General features: G+C 45.0%; 1 protein-coding gene and 1 long non-coding RNA gene across 7 annotated transcripts in view; one reads left to right on the top strand and one right to left on the bottom strand.

The window, feature by feature from the left end:
- LOC129865889 (TBC1 domain family member 14-like) overlaps positions 1-26,039 on the bottom strand; it is a 62,982-nt gene that overhangs the window by 25,836 nt on the left and 11,107 nt on the right. For 2 of the 6 annotated variants that reach the window (XM_055938967.1, XM_055938966.1), the window contains 2 exons: positions 17,528-17,651; positions 5,133-5,260 (listed from right to left, as the gene is read on the bottom strand). In XM_055938967.1, coding sequence (XP_055794942.1) covers positions 5,133-5,260; positions 17,528-17,651 — 252 coding nt within the window. Of the gene's footprint in view, positions 1-5,132; positions 5,261-11,706; positions 11,978-17,527; positions 17,652-25,715; position 26,039 lie in introns of those variants that run through there. The other 4 variants (XM_055938968.1, XM_055938969.1, XM_055938970.1 and 1 more) reach the window with 4 other exon arrangements.
- On the top strand, positions 12,221-17,087 carry LOC129865890 (uncharacterized). Its single transcript, XR_008761420.1, has 2 exons — positions 12,221-12,309; positions 16,519-17,087. It is a non-coding gene; the product is annotated as an uncharacterized LOC129865890 (long non-coding RNA).

Below are 26,039 nucleotides of genomic sequence, written 5' to 3' on the forward strand. Positions count from 1 at the left end.
GAGAGCGAGACCGAGAGACAGAGAGCGAGACCGAGAGACAGAGAGCGAGACCGAGAGACAGAGAGCGAGACCGAGAGACAGAGAGCGAGACCGAGAGACAGAGAGCGAGACCGAGAGACAGAGAGCGAGACCGAGAGACAGAGAGCGAGACCGAGAGACAGAGAGCGAGACCGAGAGACAGAGAGCGAGACCGAGAGACAGAGAGCGAGACCGAGAGACAGAGAGCGAGACCGAGAGACAGAGAGCGAGACCGAGAGACAGAGAGCGAGACCGAGAGACAGAGAGCGAGACCGAGAGACAGAGAGCGAGACCGAGAGACAGAGAGCGAGACCGAGAGACAGAGAGCGAGACCGAGAGACAGAGAGCGAGACCGAGAGACAGAGAGCGAGACCGAGAGACAGAGAGCGAGACCGAGAGACAGAGAGCGAGACCGAGAGACAGAGAGCGAGACCGAGAGACAGAGAGCGAGACCGAGAGACAGAGAGCGAGACCGAGAGACAGAGAGCGAGACCGAGAGACAGAGAGCGAGACCGAGAGACAGAGAGCGAGACCGAGAGACAGAGAGCGAGACCGAGAGACAGACAGAGAGACCGAGACAGACAGAGAGACCGAGACAGACAGAGAGACCGACAGAGAGACCGACAGAGAGACCGACAGAGAGACCGAGAGAGAGAAAGAGAGACCGAGAGAGAGAAAGAGAGACCGAGAGAGAGAAAGAGAGACCGAGAGAGAGAAAGAGAGACCGAGAGAGAGAGAGACAGAGACACCGAGAGAGAGAGAGAGAGAGACAGAGACACACTAAACTGCCAGCAGCCTCTAACTAAACTACCTCTCATATAAGAGTTAGGAAACCACATGGGTTAGTTAGTCTGGCATGAAGGAGACAGAATGAGAGACGAGAGGAGAGACCGAGACAAAGTACAGGCTCAGTGAGCACAGCCTTGCCACTGAGAAGGGTAGACACAGGAAAACCTGGATCCCTGTATGAACCCTTATTCAAGGTTTCAAAGACCTCTCTGATAAGGATAGGCTACCCGTCCTGTTGGGGGAGGACGCAGAGAGCTGTGTGTTGGCAGCCCACTACATTGCTGCCTGCCATAAGATGAGGGACAGTGTCTGACAGACCAATCAACCTGCACATGTCCTCTATGCTTATCGTTATTGTTCAATGTATGGTTATTTTGATCCTTGGTTATTGTTGTTCCGTTGACAATTTTGATTCTTATTATTTTCATATTGTAAATATCCAAAGTAAGCTTTGGCAATATGTACAGTCGTGGCCAAAAGTTTTGAGAATGACACAAATATTAATTTTCAAAGTCTGCTGCCTCAGTTTTTATAATGGCAATTTGCATATACTCCAGAACGTTATGAAGAGTGATCAGATGAATTGCAAAGTCCCTCTTTGCCATGCAAATGAACTGAATCCCCCCAAAACTTTTCCACTGCATTTCAGCCCTGCCACAAAAGGACCAGATGACATGTCTCGTTAACACAGGTGTGAGTGTTGATAAGGACAAGGCTGGAGATCATTCTGTCATGCTGATTGAGTTCGAATAACAGACTGGAAGCTTCAAAAGGAGGGTTGTGCTTGGAATCATTGTTCTTCATCTATCAACCATGGTTACCTGCAAGGAAACACGTGCCATCGTCATTGCTTTGCACAAAAAGGGCTTCACGGGCAAGGATATTGCTGCCAGTAAGATTGCACCTAAATCAACCATTTATCGGATCATCAAGAACTTCAAGGAGAGCGGTTCAATTGTTGTGAAGGCGGCTTCAGGGCGCCCAAGAAAGTCCAGAAAGCTCCAGGACCGTCTCCTAAAGTTGATTCAGCTGCAGGATCAGGGCACCACCAGTACAGAGTTTGGTCAGGAATGACAGCAAGCAGGTGTGAGTGCATCTGCTCGCACAGTGAGGCGAAGATTTTGAGGTTGGCCTGGTGTCAAGAAGGGCAGCAAAGAAGCCACTTCTCTCCAGGAAAAACATCAGGGACAGATGTTCTGCAAAAGGTACAGGGATTGGTCTGCTGAGGACTGGGGTAAAGTAATTTTCTCTGCTGAATCCCCTTTCCAATTGTTTGGGGCATCCGGAAAAAAGCTTGTCCGGAGAAGACAAGGTGAGCGCTACCATCAGTCCTGTGTCATGCCAACAGTAAAGCATCCTGAGACCATTCATGTGTGGGGTTGCTTCTCAGCCAAGGGAGTGGGCTCACTCACAATTTTGCCTAAGAACACAGCCATGAATAAAGAATGGTACCAACACATCCTCTGAGAGCAACTTCTCCCAACCATCCAGGAACAGTTTGGTGATGAACAATGCCTTTTCCAGCATGATGGAGCTCCTTGCCATTAGGCAAAAGTGATAACTAAGTGGCTCGGGGAACAAAAATTTTATATTTTGGGTCCATGGCCAGGAAACTCACCAGACCTTAATCCCATTGAGAACTTGTGGTCAATCCTCAAGAGGCGGGTGGAGAAACAAAAACATACAAATTCTGACAAACTCCAAGCATTGATTATGCAAGAATGGGCTGCCATCAGTCAGGATGTGGCCCAGAAGTTAATTGACAGCATGCCAGGGTGGATTGCAGAGGTCTTGAAAAAGAAGGGTCAACACTGCAAATATTGACTCTTTGCATCAACTTCATGTAATTGTCAATGAAATCATTTTACACGTATGAAATGCTTGTAATTATACTTCACTATTCCATAGTAACATCTGACAATAAGACACTGAAGCAGCAAACTTTGTGGAAAGTAATATTTGTGTCATTCTCAAAACTTTTGGCCACGCCCGTACATTGTTTTAATACATTCTAAGGCTGCATGATGCGACGCTAATGATGACTTGAGAAAAGTTGCATGAAAAAGGCACGAGCTCTGCTTTGTGCAGGTTGCACACGCCTCGAATTTCCCGGCAGCATCCCCTTGTGTGGCCCTCTAAAAAAATCCATGCCTTTTGCAGACAGTGGTCCTTGTGCCGAATATAATAATTAGAATTCTCTTCTCCCGGCTGCGTGCTCCGAAGCGTCTCTTACTCACATGGCACTCTCTCATATCTCAATTCTGATTAGTCAATGGCCGTCACGTGATCGGGTCCTTCTCACAATTGAATTGAAGACGGACACGCACCTGCCACGTCCTTATCGAATTCCGACGCGCAAATTGAAGATGTTGGAAAAACTGTCCACATGTACTTTTCATCAGTCAACAAGATGAGTAGGCCTAAAGAAACAGCAAAAGCACTAGCCTATGTCAATCTACTATCCCCCATAGTAGAAAAGTCGACATATTCTGTGTGAGAAAGAAATCTTCCAAGCATAGTCTGGGACAGTTGTGGGAGGCGACAGATCCCAAATGAATACAAACACCAGCATCAACAAACTTTTAAAAAGCAATGCGGCTGACACAACAGATCAAAACGTTTAGCTTAAAATGTTATACTATTATGATATGAATAAATAGCCTAACATGGCAGTAGGCTATAAGAGCTAATGTTCCAAAATGCAATCAATGATTAGAGGGACAATAGAGTGCCGAGTACCAGGCAGTTAGCAAGTTTGGTAGGCTACTAATGACCATCAGCATCAGAGCATGGAGAAGCCTAATAACAGTGACTAAACGTTCACGTGGAATTTGACGGCCCTCATGACTACCGGTTACAGTAACAGCCCTACACCTGGCACCTACTACTATACGGCGTTCAAAAGGTCCTTCAATCTTGTCCATTCACCCTCTGAATGGCACACGCACGTCTCAATTTTCTCACGGCTTAAAAATACTTCTTTAACCTGTCTCCTCCCCTTCATCTACACTGATTGAAGTGGATTTAACAAGTGACATCAATAGGGATCACAGCTTTCACCTGGATTCACCTGGTCAGTTCTATCTCATGGAATACTCAGTGAATACTTTTTATAAACTGGGTGGTTCGAGCCCTGAATTCTGACTGGCTGAAAATTAACCTTAATTTAAATAGGCACGTCAGTTAAAAACAAATTCTTATTTATAATGACGGCCTACACCGGCCAAACCTGGACGACGCTGGGCCAATTGTGCGCTGGACTATGGGACTCCCAATCCCGACCGGGTGTGATACAGCCTGGAATCGAACCAGGATCTGTAGTGATGCCTTAGACCGCTGCGCCACTCGTGACTATATCAGACCGTATACCACAGGTATGACAAAACATTTCTTGTTACTGCTCTAATTAGGTTGGTAACCAGTTTATAATAGCAATAATGTACCTCGGGGGTTTGTGATATAAGGCCAACATACCACGGCTAAGGGCTGTATCCAGGCACTCCGTGTTGCGTCGTGCTTAAGAACAGCCCTTAGCCGTGGTGTATTGGCCAATATACCACATGTCCTCAGGCCTTATTACTTAAATATACTCGGTGTATATTTGCTGTGTATGTGAAAGAGAAAAAGAGCCCTAGCCAAGTCATCCACGGAGGGCAGCTCTGTAGAGAACAGGGAAAGAGCTGGGCTGGCATCATGTTGATCATGGTTAGACAGTCAATCATCCAAAAGGGAAATTAAAGACTGATCATGACTCAACAGTAGAAACAATACACCCTCTCCTGCCAAGCTGCTCCATCACCCTCTGAATGGCACACATACATAATCCATGTCTCAAATGTCTTCAGGCTTAAAAATCCTTCTTTAACCCGTCTCCTCCCCTTCATCTACACTGACTGAAGTGGATTTAACAAGTGACATCAACAAGGGATCATAGCTTTCACCCGGTCAGTTCAATGTCATGGAATACTCATTGAATACTCCTGCTGTGGTTTTATGACTGTACAGAATTAATAAACAGTTTGTTGCCCCCATCTTTCCTTCAATAATGCCCAGAGTAAGGTAATACCAGAGAAGTACACCAGACTGTATAAGAGGGTCCTATGTGTCTGTGTGAACCCTGTCTAGTATAAGTGTGTGTGTGTGTGTGAACATTGTCTAGTATAAGTGTGTGTGTGTGTGTGTGTGTGAACATTGTCTAGTATAAGTGTGTGTGTGTGTGTGTGTGTGTGTGTGTGTGTGTGTGTGTGTGAACCCTGTCTAGTATAAGTGTGTGTGTGTGTGTAAACCCTGTCTAGTATAAGTGTGTGTGTGTGTGTGTTACGTACGCAGGGCGAGCCTCCAGTATAAGTGCTGTGGTGGAGTTGGGCTCAAACTCCAGGTTCTTCCTGACACTCTGTCTAGGAGACGGGGGACTGTGTCCAGGTCCAGCTCTGCTAGTCTTACTTTCATATTCCTAGAACAGACACAAAAACACACACTCAACACATAATATACACACACACACACACACACACACACACACACACACACACACACTTACCTCACGCGTACAATGCAGTTAACAGATTTCAGGAGAGAAACTGGTTTTATTTGCCAAGGTCCTACCTGCCAATTTTAGTCTCATATTCCTTTTAACAAAAACTGCACGGACACCCAAAGAATATAGTCAAAAGATACAATGAAATATCAAGACAACTGGCTTTCTTCACCCGACTGAACAACCAGGAATGTCTCATTGAAATCTAACGACTCCGTAGTTAAACATGATGAGCTGAATCCTCAATGAGATGTGTTGGCAGATCCATGGTCTGGTAAAACTACATTTAAAAAACTGAGATGTGTTGGCTGATCCATGGTCTGGTAAAACTACATTTAAAAAACTAAAAACTGAGATGTGTTGGCTGATCCATGGTCTGGTAAAACTACATTTAAAAAAACTAAAAACTGAGATGTGTTGGCAGATCCATGGTCTGGTAAAACTACATTTAAAAAACTGAGATGTGTTGGCTGATCCATGGTCTGGTAAAACTACATTTAAAAAACTAAAAACTGAGATGTGTTGGCAGATCCATGGTCTGGTAAAACTACATTTAAAAAACTAAAAACTGAGATGTGTTGGCTGATCCATGGTCTGGTAAAACTACATTTAAAAAACTGAGATGCATTGGCTGATCCATGGTCTGGTAAAACTACATTTAAAAAAACTAAAAACTGAGATGTGTTGGCAGATCCATGGTCTGGTAAAACTACATTTAAAAAACTGAGATGTGTTGGCAGATCCATGGTCTGGTAAAACTACATTTAAAAAACTAAAAACTGAGATGTGTTGGCAGATCCATGGTCTGGTAAAACTACATTTAAAAAACTAAAAACTGAGATGTGTTGGCAGATCCATGGTCTGGTAAAACTACATTTAAAAAACTGAGATGTGTTGGCAGATCCATGGTCTGGTAAAACTACATTTAAAAAACTAAAAACTGAGATGTGTTGGCAGATCCATGGTCTGGTAAAACTACATTTAAAAAACTAAAAACTGAGATGTGTTGGCTGATCCATGGTCTGGTAAAACTACATTTAAAAAACTAAAAACTGAGATGTGTTGGCAGATCCATGGTCTGGTAAAACTACATTTAAAAAACTAAAAACTGAGATGTGTTGGCTGATCCATGGTCTGGTAAAACTACATTTAAAAAACTAAAAACTGAGATGTGTTGGCAGATCCATGGTCTGGTAAAACTACATTTAAACAACTAAAAACTGAGATGTGTTGGCTGATCCATGGTCTGGTAAAACTACATTTAAAAAAATAAAAACTGAGATGTGTTGGCAGATCCATGGTCTGGTAAAACTACATTTAAAAAACTAAAAACTGAGATGTGTTGGCTGATCCATGGTCTGGTAAAACTACATTTAAAAAACTAAAAACTGAGATGTGTTGGCAGATCCATGGTCTGGTAAAACTACATTTAAAAAACTAAAAACTGAGATGTGTTGGCTGATCCATGGTCTGGTAAAACTACATTTAAAAAACTAAAAACTGAGATGTGTTGGCAGATCCATGGTCTGGTAAAACTACATTTAAACAACTAAAAACTGAGATGTGTTGGCTGATCCATGGTCTGGTAAAACTACATTTAAAAAAATAAAAACTGAGATGTGTTGGCAGATCCATGGTCTGGTAAAACTACATTTAAAAAACTAAAAACTGAGATGTGTTGGCTGATCCATGGTCTGGTAAAACTACATTTAAAAAACTAAAAACTGAGATGTGTTGGCTGATCCATGGTCTGGTAAAACTACATTTAAAAAACTAAAAACTGGGATGCATTGGCAGATCCATGGTCTGGTAAAACTACATTTAAAAAACTAAAAACTAGGAGCGTCTTATTAAACCTCAATTTGGATCAGACTCAGGTCCACTCTCTTTCACACACACACAGCCTGAGTACAGCCTCTGGACCTTAGTGTCCCCTATCTAATGAGTGTGTCTCTCTGTGTGTCACAGAGTGGGGCGCGTGACGCCCTGGCCATCAGACCTCCGGCCACGGGAGCAGTTAAACAATGACAGAGAGTTGACTCACTCACAGGGTTGTGTGTGTGTGTGTGTGTGTGTGTGCGTGTGTGTGCGGCACAGAGAGGCCACAGGCTGAGTCCACAGAGAGATGGGCCTGTACTGTAAGATGTAGGGGCAGAGTGATCAGTGCGTGATGAGGGGTCAGTACACTGGCTGGTGAGAGATGTGGCTGGGCCATATGGCCATAACATGTGATATCACCATATTGTTATTATGAGCAGTGCATGAACCTGAGATGGGAACATTCATTCTAAGTCGTTTTACATGGGTTTTCTCCACTCTGACGGTTTTACACTCAACCAAACTAGGACAAAACTGACAGTTATTGATCATGTCTATTTATGTTGTCTGAAAGGTTACGCTCAGGCCACCTACTATTCTATGAATGCTTAATGAATAGGAAGTAACTGTTTCTAGTATAAATATGTGTTTGTAGTAACAGTTTCCAAGGTGGGCGTAGTGTCGTTGTAAAGGGCCCTACTGGGCAATGTGCACGTCATCTTAAAGGAGGAAGCCGGCGTGAGGCACAACCTACTGTGGTGGTTCCCCCTGTCACTGCCAACAAAGGAGGGTCACTGCACTGGGGAAATTAGGAGGCGAGATTCTCTGAGTGCTGTCTCCTATGAGACAGAGAGACAGAGACAGAGACCGAGAGAGAGACAGAAACCGAGAGAGACAGAAACCGAGAGAGACAGAGAGAGAGACAGAGACCAAAAGAGAGACAGAGACCGAAAGAGAGACAGAGACCGAAAGAGAGACAGAACGAAAGAGAAACAGAGAACGAAAGAGAGACAGAGAACGAAAGAGAGACAGAGAACGAGGGAGACAGAGAACGAGAGAGAAACAGAGAACGAAAGAGAGACAGAACGAGAGAGAAACAGAGAACGAGAGAGAGACAGAACGAAAGAGAGAAACAGAGAACAAAAGAGAGACAGTGAACGAAAGAGAGACAGAGAACGAAAGAGAGACAGAGAACGAAAGAGCGAGACAGAGAGCGAGAGAGAGAGCGATGGATAACAAAAGTGAGATGATTGGTGGAGGAAGAGGTCAGAGACACTATTGAGTGATGGAAACCCTGCCTCCATGTGATGTATGATGGAGACATGTGAGCTGGGGATTCAGAGAGACAAGCCTGTGGATGCAGACAGGCCGGGCTAGGCATAGCTGCTGCTCAGAGTACAGGGCTGAAAGAGAGCGCTGTTACTACACAGTGGTCACTGATTGGAGCGAGAGAGCTACTTTAAAAAATAAAATAAAAATATTTTTTAAGTCAGTTAAGAACAAATTCTTATTTACACATTTTTATTTTACCTTTATTTAACTAGGCAAGTCAGTTAAGAACAAAGTCTTATTTACAATGATGACCTACACCGGCCAAACCCGGACGACGCTGTGCGCCGCCCGATGGGACTCCCAATCACGGCCGGTTGTGATACAGCCTGGAATCGAACCAGGGTGTCTGTAGTGACGCCTCTAGCACTGAGAGGCCTTAGACCGTTGCGCCACTCGGGAGCCACCACACTGCAGGATCAAAGCCACTACTCTCAAAATCTTTCCATGCTCACTTTCTCACCATTTCTACCTCACTCCACCCCCCCATCCCATCACTTTTGCTCAGTACTTTATCTAGCCTTATGTAAAGCATTATCACCCCACTGCAGAGACCCAGATTCAGCAGACAGTACTTAGAGCTTACTAAGCCAGAGTTGGCATACTATTCAGATTCTTCCAGGGCCTGTTTCCTTGCCACACACGCAGTACTTTCCGTGCTGAAATTATGCTTTTACAGATACTACATTACAACTATGGAACAACAGTTTAACTTAAACCAAACAGAGTCCAGAGCCGTATATAACCATATATCAAACGGCTCTGGCTGAGTTCATGCTTGAGTCCTGTCAGCATATAGGTAAAGTGAACTAAAGGTCACTGGTGACAGTAGATATGGGCTAGTTGTGAAAGACAGTACAATGTTATAAGGACTGTAGTGAATGGGGGTGAGCAACCGGGGAGGAAGCCTTTCCAGCTAGCCAGGGGATGGGGGGAGGGGTAAGCACTACTGACAGAAGGGGAGGAGGGGAGCAGAAATCTGGCACCTCTGCAGCTACATTGCAGGTGCCTCTAGCAAGGTGAAAGGAAACGCAGGCTGTCTGCGCGTGAGAGAGAAAACGAGAGGGAAAAGGAAAATGAGTGTGTGTGTTACATAAATGGTAAGGGATATTCTGTCCTACCAAGCAAAAAGGGTTCCCCTATTCTGCCCCACCAGGCAAAACGGGTTCGCCTATTCTACCCCACCAAGCAAAAAGGGTTCCCCTATTCTGCCCTACCAAGCAAAACGGGTTCGCCTATTCTGCCCCACCACGCAAAAAGGGTTCCCCCCTTCTGCCCCACCAAGCAAAACGGGTTCCCCCCTTCTGCCCCACCAAGCAAAAAGGGTTACCCCAGTCTGCCCTATCAAACAAAAAGGGTTCTCCTATTCTGGCTTTTATTTACCTTGGTTTCACAGTAGCTTTATGCAGTTACTGCTAACTTGATACCCATTTTCTCCAAAACATAAGAGGCAGGATACTTGTCCACATGATTAAGCATGGATTTAATGCCGCAAAAATTTATGAGCAGTTGGTGCATTTTTGCTTTGTAGGGAAGTACAGTCATGATACCCAACTGCTTCACCTTCCTCACTAGTCACAGGCTGAGAGAGCAGTTTATTGCATGGCCTCGGATTAGTACCGTAGTAAACACCATTTACCAAACAGACGCTTGGCGTCACACCAATCCCTTCACCCCGACGTCGGAATCCTATTTCAGCGACCACAATCACATGGAACTAACAGCCTCTGCTCTGTGTGAATTAGCCTTTCACTGCTACCGCTAGAATGTCATAACATTGACTTTGTGTTTGTTCGGCGTCGAGGCTGGTCATGTAATCAAATAGGGAGATGGGGCTTTAGTGCTTTTAGCGACTCCAGTGACAACGGTATCCCAGGGTTACCTGTCTCGAGGGGAACATGCATAGTTACGACAAGGCCAGTGTTTCATTAACTTACTCTCATTTCCTGGTGACGTAAGAGGTTCTCTTTGGGCCTGTCTGTCTGCCTGCCTCCGTTGGCACAGCGTTCTGATGGCGTTGGAGAGGACAAACAGGCTTAGCAATAAGCAAAGCGACAGTACAGGGTATAGTCTAGGGGTTACCTGTAGAAGCAATGCCTTACTGACACTAAAATGGCCCCTAAAATAGGCTGATAAAGTTGTATTGTAATAGTCTACTGCTAGATAGGGCAGACTGACAACAAAATGGAAGAAATTAGTTTTCTTTCTATGAACCATGTGAAGACCACTAGCAGGGGGCCAAAACCACTGCAGAGCATAGCTCCTTCCAATCCATTACTTTTAATTGAGTTGAACATACGCTAGTCTAGTGCACATCCAGGAAATGTTTGGAAAGTCCATTTACCGCACTGGGTCAGGACCGAGCACTCCACATCTCGTTTCCTTCTCTCCCGCAATATATATATAAATATATGTGTGAGTGAGTGAGTGAGTGATTGAGTGAGAGTGAGAGAACAAACAGCAGACACTTCCACAGGGAAAACATTAGGGCTGGGAACTGCCAGGGACCTCGCGATACGATATGATCATGATACTTAGGTGCCGATACGATACGTATTGCGATTCTCACGATCTTATATGTATTGCAATTCGATACTGTGATTTTATTGCGATTCGATGTTCCAAACATATTGCTCACCGTATGTCTGCATCGTTCATGGGGAAATAAAAGTGCTGAAAACATTTTCTTCCTTTTTTAAAAAGAGAACAAGCTATGAAGGAAGAATACTGGAGTTTGTTCAGGTACAGCCAACTAGGGAAAAAAAATTGATTAATATATTGTCAAAACTATATATTGTCAAAAATAATATCCCAATATTTAACTCCCCATTACTAGAAAGCATGGGTCTACCGCAAAACAACAGAAAACAGGAGCCTGTTGTGTTTCATAGACAGGTTGTATTACAACAGACACACTGCTGGACAAATCTAATACGTCGGTCATCAGAAGCTGGCAAAATACCGTTAAAAAGAAACATTTCACACACACTTCACCTCAGAGAGATGAGCTGAAAGGGGATGTGTGAAGGCTAAACCCTCCTGCCCTCTACCTCTCTCTGTCTCTCCCTCCATCATTCCTTCTCTTTCTACTCCCTCATTTTCCCTTCTGTCAGACAGGGGGGGGAGAGAACGAGAGAGGAGAGACTGTAGACTGCTGTGCTCGCCCCCTCATCCTCATCGCGTCGAGCTGACAAAACACACACAAGCTCACTCACCATGAACGCTACAGTTTCCGTACAAGACACCCAGACCAACCGAGAGGGTTTAAACTCCACAAACCGTCATGGCTGCTCCCGTTGGCCCAGCTACAGCCCACACAGAGGACGAGGTGGTCAGGGTGACAGCGGGCCTGTCGATAGGACACACCTCCAGCTGGAGGTGATGCATGATACCGCCTTCTCTCCCTCTGTCACTCTCTCAGCATGCAGACGCTACACTGAGGCCCTGAATCAGTGAAGAACCCAGAGGATCAGTGTGTGTGAGAGCGCGTCTGCAGCGCCTTGCTCTATTAGTCGCTGCGCTGAAAAAGGAGCCAGCCACTCTAATCAACCCCAGAGTGATGAATACAGCATCCATTTCTCATCCACTCCTCTCTGCTATAATAATCCACACTCGAACAGCGATGCCTTGGGGTCAGCTTTTTATTCTCTCCCTACATTTCCCTCCCCGTTTCTCTGAATTATAGCCTGCTTGGTCTTGAAGACGGTGTCGTCAGTGAGTCTTTGTTCTCCCGTGTCCAGCAACTCTGTTTAGCCTCAGAGGGGGAAGGCCCAAGCTAACGGGGAAGAGGGATTGGTTGACTTCCAGGTGATTGACGGGTAAGTACCGGTTGGACAAGGGTGGCTATGAAATAACTACATCTCCGGCAGGCAAGGGGGGGGGGGGGGGGGGTAATTTGAAAAAAATGTAGCTCGACATTTGAATTACGGCCGAGCATTCTCAAAGGGCTAAAAGTTATTGAGGAAAGATAAGGGGTGAAATAAAGCGGGAGAAATACAGCAGTAAACTAAGAAAACACAGACTCATTGCCCACAGGACATTGGCCCCACCACCTGCCATCAGCCAGCGGTTGCCATGGCGAGACAATAGTGTCCCGACAGGTGCTGAAAATCTAACCTTGCCATCCGAGCCCAGGCACCAGAGATAGGGTTACCACCGGAGGTGAAAATGCTTTACGCTAGACCAAGGGGCTAGGTGTTGTTAGAAAAAAAAACGACACTGACCACACTGAAAGGATAAAATGGTAGAGAAAGGCCTACATGTGACTTGTTGGCCTCCTTAAATCGGAGGACCCTAGGTAATGCTTTCACGTCATGGTTCACACCATCACTGTAGTCGGATAAAACGATGGCACATGTTTGATGGTTATATAGGCAGGTTATATACACACAGTACCAGTCAAAAGTTTGGACACCAACTCATAAATGGTATTTCTTTATTTTTACTATTTTCTACATTGTAGAATAATCCTGAACACATCAATACTATGAAATAACACATATAGAATCATGTAGTAACCCCAAAAAAGTGTTTAAACAAATCTAAATATATTTTGAGATTCTTCTGTAAATTAAGTAGCCACCTTGATGACAGCTTTGCACACTCTTGGCATTCTCTCAACCAGCTTCACCTGGAATGCTTTTTGATATGCTAAGCACTTGTTGGCTACTTTTCCTTCACTCTGCGGTCCAACCAATCCCAAACCATCTCAATTGGGTTGAGGTCAGGTGATTGTGGAGGCCAGGTCATCTGATACAGCACTCCATCCCTCTCCTTGGTCAAATAGCCCTTACACAGAATTAACACTTTTAAGTGTTGGGCGAATTTGGGCCGATTCCTCCTGCCAGAGATGGTGTAACTGAGTCGGGTTTGTAGGCCTCCTTGCTCGCACACGCATTTTCAGTTCTGCCTACAAATTTTCTATGGGATTGCGGTCAGGACTTTGTGATGGCCACTCCAATACCTTGACTTTGTTGTCCATAAGCCCCTTTTCCACAACTTTGGAAGTATGCTTGAGGTCATTGTCCATTTGGAAGACCCATTTGTGAATAAGCTTTAATTTCCTGACTGATGCCTTGAGATGTTGCTTCAATATATCCACATAAATGTCCTCCCTCATGATGCCATCTATTTTGTGAAGTGCACCAGGCCATACGATCACTTCCAGGACTCCTTGTTCTTCTTTACGCTGAAGATAGTCCTTAATCACTTTCGCTGTATGTTTGGGGTCGTTGTTATGCTGCAGAATAAATTTGGGGCCAATCAGATGCCTCCCTAATGGTATTGCATGATGGATAAGTATCTGCCTGTACTTCTCAGCATTGAGGAGACCATTAATTCTGACCAAATACCAAACTCCATTTGCAGAAATGCAGCCCCAAACTTGCAAGGAACCTCCACCATGAGTCACTGTTGCCTGCAGACACTCATTTGTGTACCGCTCTCCAGCCCGTCGGTGAACAAACTGCCTTCTGCTGCAGCCAAATATTTGACTCATCAGTCCAGAGCACCTGCTGCCATTTTTCTGCAACCCAGTTCCTGAGTTTTCATGCATAGTTGTGTCGCTTGGCCTTGTTTCCACGTTGGAGGTATGGCCTTTTGGCCACAAGTCTTCTTCTGACCAGACTTCTCCGGACAGTAGATGGTGTACCAGGGTCCCACTGTTTTCTGACAATTCTGAGCTGATGGCACTGTTGGCCATATTCCGGTTGTGAAGAGAAGTAAGAATGATGGGCCTTTCATCTGCTGCAGTAAGTTTCCTTAGCCACTGCGTCTACGGTCCTCAACGTTGCCCGTTTCTCTGTGCTTCTTCAAAAGAGCTTGGACAGCACATCTGGAAACTCCTTTCTGCCTGGACATTTCTGCCTGAGAGAGACCTTGCTGATGCAGTAGAACTACCCTGTGTCTTGTTGCTGTGCTCAGTCTTGCCATGGTGTATGACCTTTGACAGTAAACTGTCTTCAGCAACCTCACCTTGTTAGCGGAGTTTGGCTGTTCCTCACCCAGTTGTATTCCTCCTACACAGCTGTTTCTGTTTCAATTAATGATTGTGTTTCAAACTACATATTGAATTGATGATCATTAGCACCTGTTTGGTATAATCAGACACCTAAAATCCCTGACTTTGTGCTAAAATCCCTGACTTTGTGCTAAAATCCCTGACTTTGTGCTAAAATCCCTGACTTTGTGCTAAAATCCCTGACTTTGTGCTAAAATCCCTGACTTTGTGCTAAAATCCCTGACTTTGTGCTAAAATCCCTGACTTTGTGCTAAAATCCCTGACTTTGTGCTAAAATCCCTGACTTTGTGCTAAAATCCCTGACTTTGTGCTAAAATCCCTGACTTTGTGCTAAAATCCCTGACTTTGTGCTAAAATCCCTGACTTTGTGCAAGTGTACCTAGAAGAATTGATGCTGTTTTGAAGCCAAAGGGTGGTCCCACCAAATATGGTTATGAAGCCAAAGGGTGGTCACACCAAATATGGTTATGAAGCCAAAGGGTGGTCACACCAAATATGGTTATGAAGCCAAAGGGTGGTCACACCAAATATGGTTATGAAGCCAAAGGGTGGTCACACCAAATATGGTTATGAAGCCAAAGGGTGGTCACACCAAATATGGATTTGATTTATATTTTTCTTCTGTTCACTCACTTTGCATTTTGTTAATTGATCAAAATTATCTATTAACATGTCTATTTTTGAAAGCATTCTTACTTTATAGCATGTTTTCACACCTGCCTACAACTGTAAGGTACTGTATATAAATAAATACATAAATAAATAAATAAAACATAGGCCCTTTAGCAGACGCTTTTATCCAAAGCGACTTATAGTCATACATTTTAGAATGGGTGGTCCTGGGAATTGAACCCATTATCCGGGTGTTGCAAGCGCCATGTCCTACCAACTGAGCTACAGAGGTAAGTGGGTACAACGGCAGACCTGGGTCATCTCAGGCCCCACTGCCTATAGTCAAGCGGTGTTCCTGAAGGGCTTCTAATCCAAGCTAACGATCAACCCTAGAAGCAGCAGGTAAGGTTAAGCGAGAGGATAAAGAGGTCTAGAAAAGACACCATTTCAATCCTTCTAGCTATATAGAGTGAAGCTACTGCTCGTCCAGTTATAGTCAGACAATGTCAGGGCTCTGAGGAAGTATAGGCCTTTTGTTAGGCTTTTTAGCATGGATTAAATTTGCTATATTTTTACATCTCGGCCTCCTTGTTTTTCTTTTCTTTTTATGGGTTGAGTGCGAGTACCTATGTAATTGTACCACAGGAAGTCGGTGGCACCTTAATTGGGGAGAACGGGCTCGTGGTAATGACTGGAGCGGAATCAGTAGAACGGTATCAAATACATCAAACACATGGTTTCTATGGTTTCCAGGTGTTTGATGCCGTTCCATTCGCGCCGTTTCAGCCATTATTATGAGCCGTCGTCCCCTCAGCAGCCTCCACTGAATTGTACAGATATTTGTTCTTCCATACACCAGACACCATTCATAGTAGCCTGAGAACATACCCGCATACTGCCGTTCTATGTAAAGGCCTACCCCAGGTATGTCAACACCGTGAGGAGGATGTCTTTAGACACAGAGCAGGTAACAGACCCGCATACTGCCGTTCTATGTAAAGGCCTACCCCAGGTATGTCAACACCGTGAGGAGGATGTCTTTAGACACAGAGCAGGTAACAGACCCGCATACTGCCGTTCTAAGTAAAGGCCTACCCCAGGTATGTCAACACCGTGAGGAGGATGTCTTTAGACACAGAGCAGGTAACAAACCCTCATACTGCCGTTCTAAGTAAAGTCAATATTTCAGTGTTTTATCTAAGCAATCCGACGCTTGATTGGACTTCATGATATTTATGGGTCTAAAACACATGCATTTAGCTCGATAACATTACCGCTTGACCTTTGTACCACAGCTGTGAAGATCACTTTAGTACACTAACCCTCTGTGTGTGTGTGTGTGTGTGTGTGTGTGTGTGTGTGTGTGTGTGTGTGTGTGTGTGTGTGTGAGACACAGGGGAACAGGATGCGAGTCCAGATGCAAACAGAGACAAAATTCCTCCCTGACCAGCCCAAAGCATCACCGGGGGGCACACTGCCTGCCCTCCAGGACATCTACAGCACCCGATATCACAAGAAAGCTAAGAAGATCGATCTCAGCCACCGTCTGCTCACGCTGCTACCATCTGGAAATAGTATAGGTGCATAAAAGCTGAGACTGAGAGAGACTGAGAAACAGCTTCTATCTCCAGGCCACCAGACTGTTAAATAGTCACTACTAGCTGGTCTCCACCCAGTACCCTGCAACAGAGGCTGCTTCCCTATGTACATAGGGTCATTGAACACTGGTCACTTTAATAAAAAGTTTACATACCGTTTGACCCACTTTATATGTAGGGTGTTCACTCACTGCTCTAGAATGTAGTGAAATAGTGGTCAATTGAAGAGGGTGATAAATGGTCTAGCCCTATTTTTGTTTAGTCTATGCCATTATGAATCACATTCAACTAATCATTAGATTGTACTCTACAATAGTATAACTTTAATATGCTTGTTGTTAACAGTGTTGATTAAATAAGAACGGTACTTTGTTGTGATCGTTGCTAGTTTAAACAGCCCAGCTCTTGGTTATATATATATATATATATTTATATTTCATTTTTTATTGTTAGGTATTACTGCAATGTTGGACCTAGAAACAAGAATTTCTCAGCGATAACATCTGCAAACCTGTGAATGCGACCAGGTCATGATTTTGACCCTCAGATCACAGGGTCCCATTAGGTTACATATACCAAAGCTCTTGGAAGATTAGAGATCCTAATCTAATCAACGCTGACCTTTTGCCCCCAGCGGTCTCAGCTGAGCCACAGTGTCAGTGTGATCCATATTACTGAGGGGTAGTGGGCTTGTATTGGTAATCAATGGCAACTTACAGATAACATGGATTAACAAATGAGGTCATGTTGTGAAGTAGGACACAGTGAAGAGGGTAAAAGTTCATTTCATGGTGTGTGTGTGTGTACCTTGTGTATTTTCTGGGGCTCCTTCACCGAGCCATCTCTAGGGGGGACCCTACCAAACAGATTCCAGCCTGTGTCCTTCTGCTCCACTGGCACAGTGTCCTTCACTTTCTTAGCAAACAGACTCCTGAGAGAGAGAACATGGAAATTAGGACATAAAACACAGAGCCAAAGCTGCACGCACACACACACACTCACTCCACTACTAGGTCAACCCTGAGGCTAAGAACAACGACAATACAATGGATGGTGTGTGTGTGTGTGTGTGTGTGTGTGTGTGTGTGTGTGTGTGTGTGTGTGTGTGTGTGTGTGTGTGTGTGTGTGTGTGTGTGTGTGTGGTGCATGAGTGAGACAAGCACACTAGTGGAATTCATGGATTTAAACAAAGCCACACAACGAACCAGTGGACTTTTAAAGACACAGCTAAACCATATGAGGACTGGAGCAGGACAGTAACAGAGCAGTCACAGGGTCAGCGACAGAGCAGGACGGGGTCAGCGACAGAGCAGTCACGGGGTCAGCGACAGAGCAGTCACGGGGTCAGCGACAGAGCAGTCACGGGGTCAGCGACAGAGCAGGACGGGGTCAGCGACAGAGCAGGACGGGGTCAGCGACAGAGGACTAGGCTACACCTCCATTTAAAATAACGTCTTGACTTAAAGTAGGTAAGCTAGAGCACAGCATAAGGAAGATAATAATGTGGGGTTGGCATTAAAGAGGCAATCCACAGCTGAAATAATAAAGTAGGCCATCCTCCCACTGTTTAGGTAAAAAGCTGAGGGATAGGGCTGGAGAAATGTAACCACTCTCAAATTCATAGACAGTGCTATTAATGCAATGACTACTATCCATGGTATCAACATTATCGTTTTAAAAATGTTGAGGCTTCTACTTTGTAGTAAAACAAGCTTATAATTTGCGTTCTGAAGGGGTACAACTGTTGATCTAAGATGGAAAGGCATTTCTCAAGGTATAATCTTCAAGAATCAATGGGTTACATATCATTCATTTATAAGTCTGGCTAATCATTTACTAGAAATTAAGTCTGGCAATTAAGTCTTATTCTATAAAAGGAAAATGTTTCTTACGTGTTCCATTGGACACAACAGTTTGTAGTAGAGGTCGACCGATTATTCGGAATGGCCGATTAATTAGGGCCGATTACCGATAACAATCGGCATTTTTGGACACAGATTATGGCCGATTACATTGCACTCCACAGGGAGACTGCGTGGCAGGCTGACTACCTGTTATGCGAGTGCAGCAAGGAGCCACGGTAAGGTGCTAGTTAGCATTAAACACATCTTATAAAAAACAATCAATCTTAACATAGTCACTAGTTAATTACACATGGTTGATGATATTACTAGTTTATCTAGCGTGTCCTGCGTTGCATATAATCGATGCAGTGCCTGTTAATTTATCATTGAATCATAGCCTACTTCGCCAAACGGGTGATTTAACAAGCGCATTCACAAAAAAAGGACTGTCGTTGCACTAGGGAAATTGTTTTACATCGTTGCACGAATGTACCTAACCATGAACATCAATGCCTTTCTTAAAATCAATACACAGAGGTATATTTTTTTTAAACCTGCATATTTAGTTAAAAGAAATCCAGGTTAGCAGGCAATATTAAACTAGGGAAATTGTGTCACTTCTCTTGTGTTCATTGCACGCAGAGTCAGGGTATATGCAACAGTTTGGGCCATCTGGCTCATTGCGAACTAATTTGCCAGAATTTTATGTAATTATGACATAACATTGAAGGTTGTGCAATGTAACAGGAATATTTCGATTTATGGATGCCACCCGTTAGATAAAATACGGAACAGTTCCGTATTTCACTGAAAGAATAAACGTTTTGTTTTCGAAATGATAGTTTCTGGATTTACCATATTAATGACCAAAGGCTCGTATTTCTGTGTGTTATGTTATAATTAAGTCTATGATTTGATAGAGCAGTCTGACTGAGCGGTGGTAGGCAGCAGCAGGCTGTATTCATTCAAACAGCACAGCAGATCTTCCCTGTGCTTCAAGCATTGAGCTGTTTATGACTTCAAGCCTATCAACTCCCGAGATTAGGCTGGTGTAACCGATGTGAAATGGCTAGCTAGTTAGCGGGGTGCGCGCTAATAGTGTTTCAATCGGTGACGTAACTCTCTCTGAGAACTTGGAGTAGTTGTTCTCCTTGCTCTGCAAGGGCCACGGCTTTTGTGGAGCGATGGGTAACGATGCTTCGAGGGTGGCTGTTGTCGATGTGTTCCTGGTTCGAGCCCAGGTAAGGGCGAGGAGAGGGACGAAAGCTATACTGTTACACTGGCAATACTAAAGTGCCTATAAGAACATCCAATAGTCAAAGGTTAATGCAATACAAATGGAATAATAGAGAAAAATAGTCCTATAATTCCTATAATAACTACAACCTAAAACTTCTTACCTGGGAATATTGAAGACTCATGTTAAAAGGAAACACCAGCTTTCATATGTTCTGAGCAAGGAACTTAAACATTAGCTTTTTTACATGGCACATATTGCACTTTTACTTTCTTCTCCAACACTTTGTTTTTGCATTATGTAAACCAAATTGAGCATGTTTCATTATTTATTTGAGGCTAAATTGATTTTATTGATGTATTATATTAAGTTAAAATAAAAGTGTTCATTCAGTATTGTTGTAATTGTCATTATTACGAATAAATAAAAATCGGCACCAGCTTTTTTTGGCCCTCCAATAAATCAGTATAGGCGTTGAAAAATCATAATCGTTCGACCTCTAGTTTGTAGTACCGAGTACTGCCGACTGGATAAGACGTTCTAATAGGCTAAGAGAAGGACAGTCAGAACAGTATGTTTAGCTGGGCTGGATGACGTTTAGAACCAAAACGCAAGTGGTCTTCATAACCTTAAATAATACTGCACTTAGCTTTTTCATTTCACCATCAACATAGTGCTTCAGGATACACAAAGAGACAATAGCTGGCTTCAAAAAAAAAAAAAAACTGGAACCGAGAGTGAAAAGAGCCAATTTCCTTGTCGTTAATAGAGGTGAGATAACAGCCTATAAAATGGCATGATGCCATCCAGCTCATTTCCTGTTTTCCGGCAGAGTGAGCTTCTCTTTTCTGCTAGCCAAAGTGCTATCAGAAAGGTAAAGTTACTACCGATGGTTAGAAAGCAGAACCTTTAGGAGTCATCACTGGAGTCAGAGTGAAAAGCAATTCCGGATAAAACACAGGATTTTTTTGTTTTTAAGTTATTTGTTTAGTTCGTGACATAAGTCCTTTTAAGTAAAATGGATGACTAAGTTACTATGAGCACAAATGACCAACCCAGAAAGTATATTATGAATAAGGAATATTAGGGCGGCAGGTAGCCTAGTGGTTAGAGCGTTGAGCCAGTAACCGAAAGGTTGCTAGATCAAATCCCTGAGCTGACAAGGTAAAAATATGTCATTCTGCCCCTGAACAAGGCAGTTAACCCACTGTTCCTAGGCCGTCATTGTAAATAAGAATTTGTTCTTAACTGACTTGCCTAGTTAAATAAAATGTTCAATGAATAATGAATCCACTACCCATACATCACCGTAACTCTGGAAAGGTAACGTTAGGACACACTCAAATTCACTGTAACAAAGCATTTTACTTTGTGGCACGTCGTTGACCACATATCCAATAATCAATACCTGCTCCCTGACTCACACAGACAGCTGGCAAAATGTGCAACGCTGGCAAAATGTGTCGATGATTGAATCAAAACTGCAGAGTGAGGTATACCATAACCTGTTGGTCAGTATATCACCCGAGAGACTCTGGAGGATACCGGTGAGAGAATGACGGCTGTTTGATATGACCGGTTTGACCCCTGACCCCACCCTAATGGAACCCGTCTCAAATGGCTTCAAAACGTAGAGATACAGGACAGGGGCTTGCTTCTTCCCGTTGTGAAATGTCTCCCTACTTTTCCGGCCTATCGAAGTGTCTAGATGTGTACCCTTGAACCTGCCTAATGGTTGCCAAGACCAACAAGACCGCGGCCAGGAACTAGCCAATAAATAGTTGGTCTGGCTGAAAAACAGTCTACTTCAAAGCACACTGCAAAAAAAATTACTGCACTAGACAAACAGAACTTATAGCCAGTTCAAAGTAACCTACAATGACATTCAGATGTCCTTCATCGTTACATAAAAGGGGGACCTGCTACTTCTTAAAAAGGCAGGAGAGAAAATGCAATGACGTGGATGAGAGGCAAAGATGTGGATTATCATTGGCACCGGTGCCATTCTGGCTTTCACTACTAACTCAAAACTGTATATCTGAAAGTTCTCTAAAAGCTAGCTTGGTTAGCTTAACTAGACCTACCAGTGGTCACCATCGTTTGACTTCCCAGTCTGGTTAGTTAACCAGGCTATATAGAGAAGAATCAGGGAGGTGCGGAGGGCTGCCTTTATAGACACATCTATGTCGTCGGCGCTGGGGGGGGTTTAACTGCCTTGCTCAAGGGCAGAACAGCATATGTTTATCACCTTGCCAGCTTGGGGATTCGAACCAGCGACCTCTTGGTTACTGGCCAATACTCTTAACCCCTAGACTACCTGCTGCCAGGCATTGTTTGAACCGGAACATTCTGCACCTTTGTGAAATAGGTAACTCCACTTGCCCAAGTGAAGGTTAATGACCATTATCGGTGATCCGTCTGATTATTCTGGGTCCAGGGAGCAACATCAAATTGCAACAAACATGCAACAATTTCAAAGATTTTACTGAGTTACAGTTCATATAAGGAAATCAGTCAATAGAAATAAATTAGGCCCTAATCTATGGATTTCACATGACTGGGCAGGGGCTCAGACGTGGGTGGGCATAGGCCAACCCACCAGCTAATCAGAATGAGTTGTTACCCACAAAAGGGCTTTATTACAGACGGAAATACTCCTCACTCGGACGATCCCGCAGGTGAAGATGCCGGATGTGGAGGTCCTGGGGTGGCATAGATACACATGGTCTACGGTTGTGAGGCCGGTTGGACGTACTGCCAAATTCTCTAAAATGACATTGGAGGTGATTTAGGGTAGAGAAATTAAGATAAAATTCTCTGGCAACAGCTCTAGTGGACATTCCTACAGTCAGCATACCAATTGCACGCTCCCTCAAAACTTGAGACATCTCTGGTATTGTGGGACAAAATTGCGCATTTTAGAGTGGCCTTTTATTGTCCCCAGCACAAGGTGGATGGATTATCTTGACAAAGGAGAAATGCTCACTAACAGGGATGTAAACAGAATTTGTGCCAAATATTTGAGAGAAATATGCTTTTTGGACATTTTCTGGGATCTTATATTACAGGTCATGAAACATGGGACCAATACCTTACATGTTGCGTTTATATTTTTTCAGTGTAGATAAATGACAGGTGAGGTGCCTATGTATCGCCAGTATGCACAAAATGTTCGTTCAAACTTATCATGCCTTATCAAGAAACATCTTTTGTGACGCACGAACGCACATTCACAATGAGGGCACGCGTCACCTTCATGCCAAATACTTCATGTTTTCCATTCTGCGTCAGTGACAGCAACTGAAGTAATGCAAGCAAGCAATAGAAAACATTTGACAAGGTGGTCGATGTGACGACAAAAACGTGGACATACAAAAATAAATGTAAAAAAAAGAATGGAATTAAGAAAGCCTAATGGTTGCGCACATTGAATCTGCCAAACTTTTATTTTTGTTTCTCATCATGAAGAATATCATTACACAACCCTCTTTTGCTTGCTGGACCTCATCCTTGGTTAAATGTCAGAAAGGGGTGTGTGAACGGACCAGCAACGTGCACTAGGGGCTGTGTGAACGGACCAGCAACGTGCACTAGGGGCTGTGTGAACGGACCCAGCAACGTGCACTAGGGGCTGTGTGAACGGACCCAGCAACGTGCACTAGGGGCTGTGTGAACGGACCCAGCAACGTGCACTAGGGGCTGTGTGAACGGACCCAGCAACGTGCACTAGGGGCTGTGTGAACGGACCCAGCAACGTGCACTAGGGGCTGTGTGAACGGACCCAGCAACGTGCACTAGGGGCTGTGTGAACGGACCAGCAACGTGCACTAGGGGCTGTGTGGACGGACCAGCAACGTGCACTAGGGGCTGTGTGGACGGACCAGCAACGTGCACTAGGGGCTGTGTGGACGGACCAGCAACGTGCACTAGGGGCTGTGTGGACGGACCAGCAACGTGCACTAGGGGCTGTGTGGACGGACCAGCAACGTGCACTAGGGGCTGTGTGGACAGACCAGCAACGTGCACTAGGGGCTGTGTGGACGGACCAGCAACGTGCACTAGGGGCTGTGTGGATGGAAACTTGGTTGGTGGTGGGTCTTACAGCAGCATGCCTGCTTGTTCCCAAACATAAGGCCAATAAAAAGATAACGCACCAGGCCCGGCAGCCACTGACACAGTAACAACACACCAGGCCCGGCAGCCACTGACACAGTAACAACACACCAGGCCCGGCAGCCACTGACACAGTAACAACACACCAGGCCCGGCAGCCACTGACACAGTAACACCGCACCAGGCCCGGCAGCCACTGACACAGTAACACCGCACCAGGCCCGGCAGCCACTGACACAGTAACAACACACCAGGCCCGGCAGCCACTGACACAGTAACAACACACCAGGCCCGGCAGCCACTGACACAGTAACACCGCACCAGGCCCGGCAGCCACTGACACAGTAACACCGCACCAGGCCCGGCAGCCACTGACACAGTAACAACGCACTAGGCCCGGCAGCCACTGACACAGTAACAGCACACCAGGCCCGGCAGCCACTGACACAGTAACAACACACCAGGCCCGGCAGCCACTGACACAGTAACACCACACCAGGCCCGGCAGCCACTGACACAGTAATAACGCACCAGGCCCGGCAGCCACTGACACAGTAACACCGCACCAGGCTGTGCGTTGAAAAAAAAACTTATTTGCACTATTACCTACACAGCATTGAAGGTCCCCAAGAACAGAGTGGCCTCCATCATTCCTAAATGGAAGAAGTTTGGAACCACCAAGACTCTTCCTAGAGCTGGCCGCCCGGCCAAACTGATCAGAGGGGTGACCAAGAACCCGATGGTCACTCTGACAGAGCTCCAGAGTTCCTCTGTGGAGATGGGAGAACCATCTCTGCAGCACTCCACCAATCAGGCCTTTATGGTGGAGTGACCGGACAGAAGCCACTCCTCAGTAAAAGGCAGATGACAGCCCGCTTGGAGTTTGCCAAAAGGCACCTAAAAGACTCTCAGGCCATGAGAAACAAGATTATCTGGTCTGATGAAACCAAGATTGCCTACCTCTCCAGGACCGGGGCTGCCTACCCCTCCGCGACCGGGGCTGCCTACCCCTCAGCGACCGGGGCTGCCTACCCCTCCGCGACCGGGGCTGCCTACCCCTCCGCGACCGGGGCTGCCTACCCCTCCGCGACCGGGGCTGCCTACCCCTCCGCGACCGGGGCTGCCTACCCCTCCGCGACCGGGGCTGCCTACCCCTCCGCGACCGGGGCTGCCTACCCCTCCGCGACCGGGGCTGCCTACCCCTCCGCGACCGGGGCTGCCTACCCCTCCGCGACCGGGGCTGCCTACCCCTGTACTAGAATATCAGAATATTACTTTTGACATTATATCGATTCTATGACTCCAAGTATCGAGTCTCAAAAAAATATAAATAATAAATATATAATATATATATGAATGTTATTTTTGCTAGGTAGTTAACGTTAGCTAGTGATAGTCGGATGTACCTGCGCCAAAACTTCAGTATTTCTCCTCCTATAGCTTGGCCACAATCTTCTTCTTTAAATGGTGAGCCAACAACAGCACTTATGTCCATCAGTGATCAAAACTCATTTTTAATATGGCTCTCTCATAACTGCACTAAACAACCAAACAGATGACAGTCATTAACATATCAGAGTAGTAAGAGAATATTCAGGACTTTTCCTCTGCAGGCCATGTTCAACAATGACACCAGGTACAAAGAGTCACACTTTGCCTAAACTAAACCCCTTGTTAAGTGTTCTTTCCAAATCGAGCAGCAAACAATGGGTAGAAAACAGAAGTCTAGGATAGACCACTTTAAAGCCAATATGTATACACAAGTAGGAAAAGTCAGAAAAACCCTCTCATACATACAGACCTGTCAATGAAGAGAAGCAGTGAAGGGGCAGCCATCCAGTCAGCGTGTTCATCCACAACGAACACAATCCTCAATGCCAAAGCAGAACAACCTGTCCACTGTCCAGTGAGAAGCTGTTCAGATCCCCAGTAAGGGCAGGACAGTTCTCTTTCAGAAACCCAGAGAGAAAGAGAACTCTGATATGAAGCAGTTCCTCTCATTCAGTCAAGCCTGACGTTCATAGTTGTATCCAGCAGAATAAAGAGAGACAGAGGGATAGAGACAGCCACATCTGAGACGTAACCCATGCTGAGCGTGTTCTGTGTCAGAGATCCTTAACCACAG

Source organism: Salvelinus fontinalis, chromosome 11 (assembly GCF_029448725.1).
Source record: "Salvelinus fontinalis isolate EN_2023a chromosome 11, ASM2944872v1, whole genome shotgun sequence".
Classification (NCBI taxonomy): Eukaryota; Metazoa; Chordata; class Actinopteri; order Salmoniformes; family Salmonidae; genus Salvelinus; species Salvelinus fontinalis.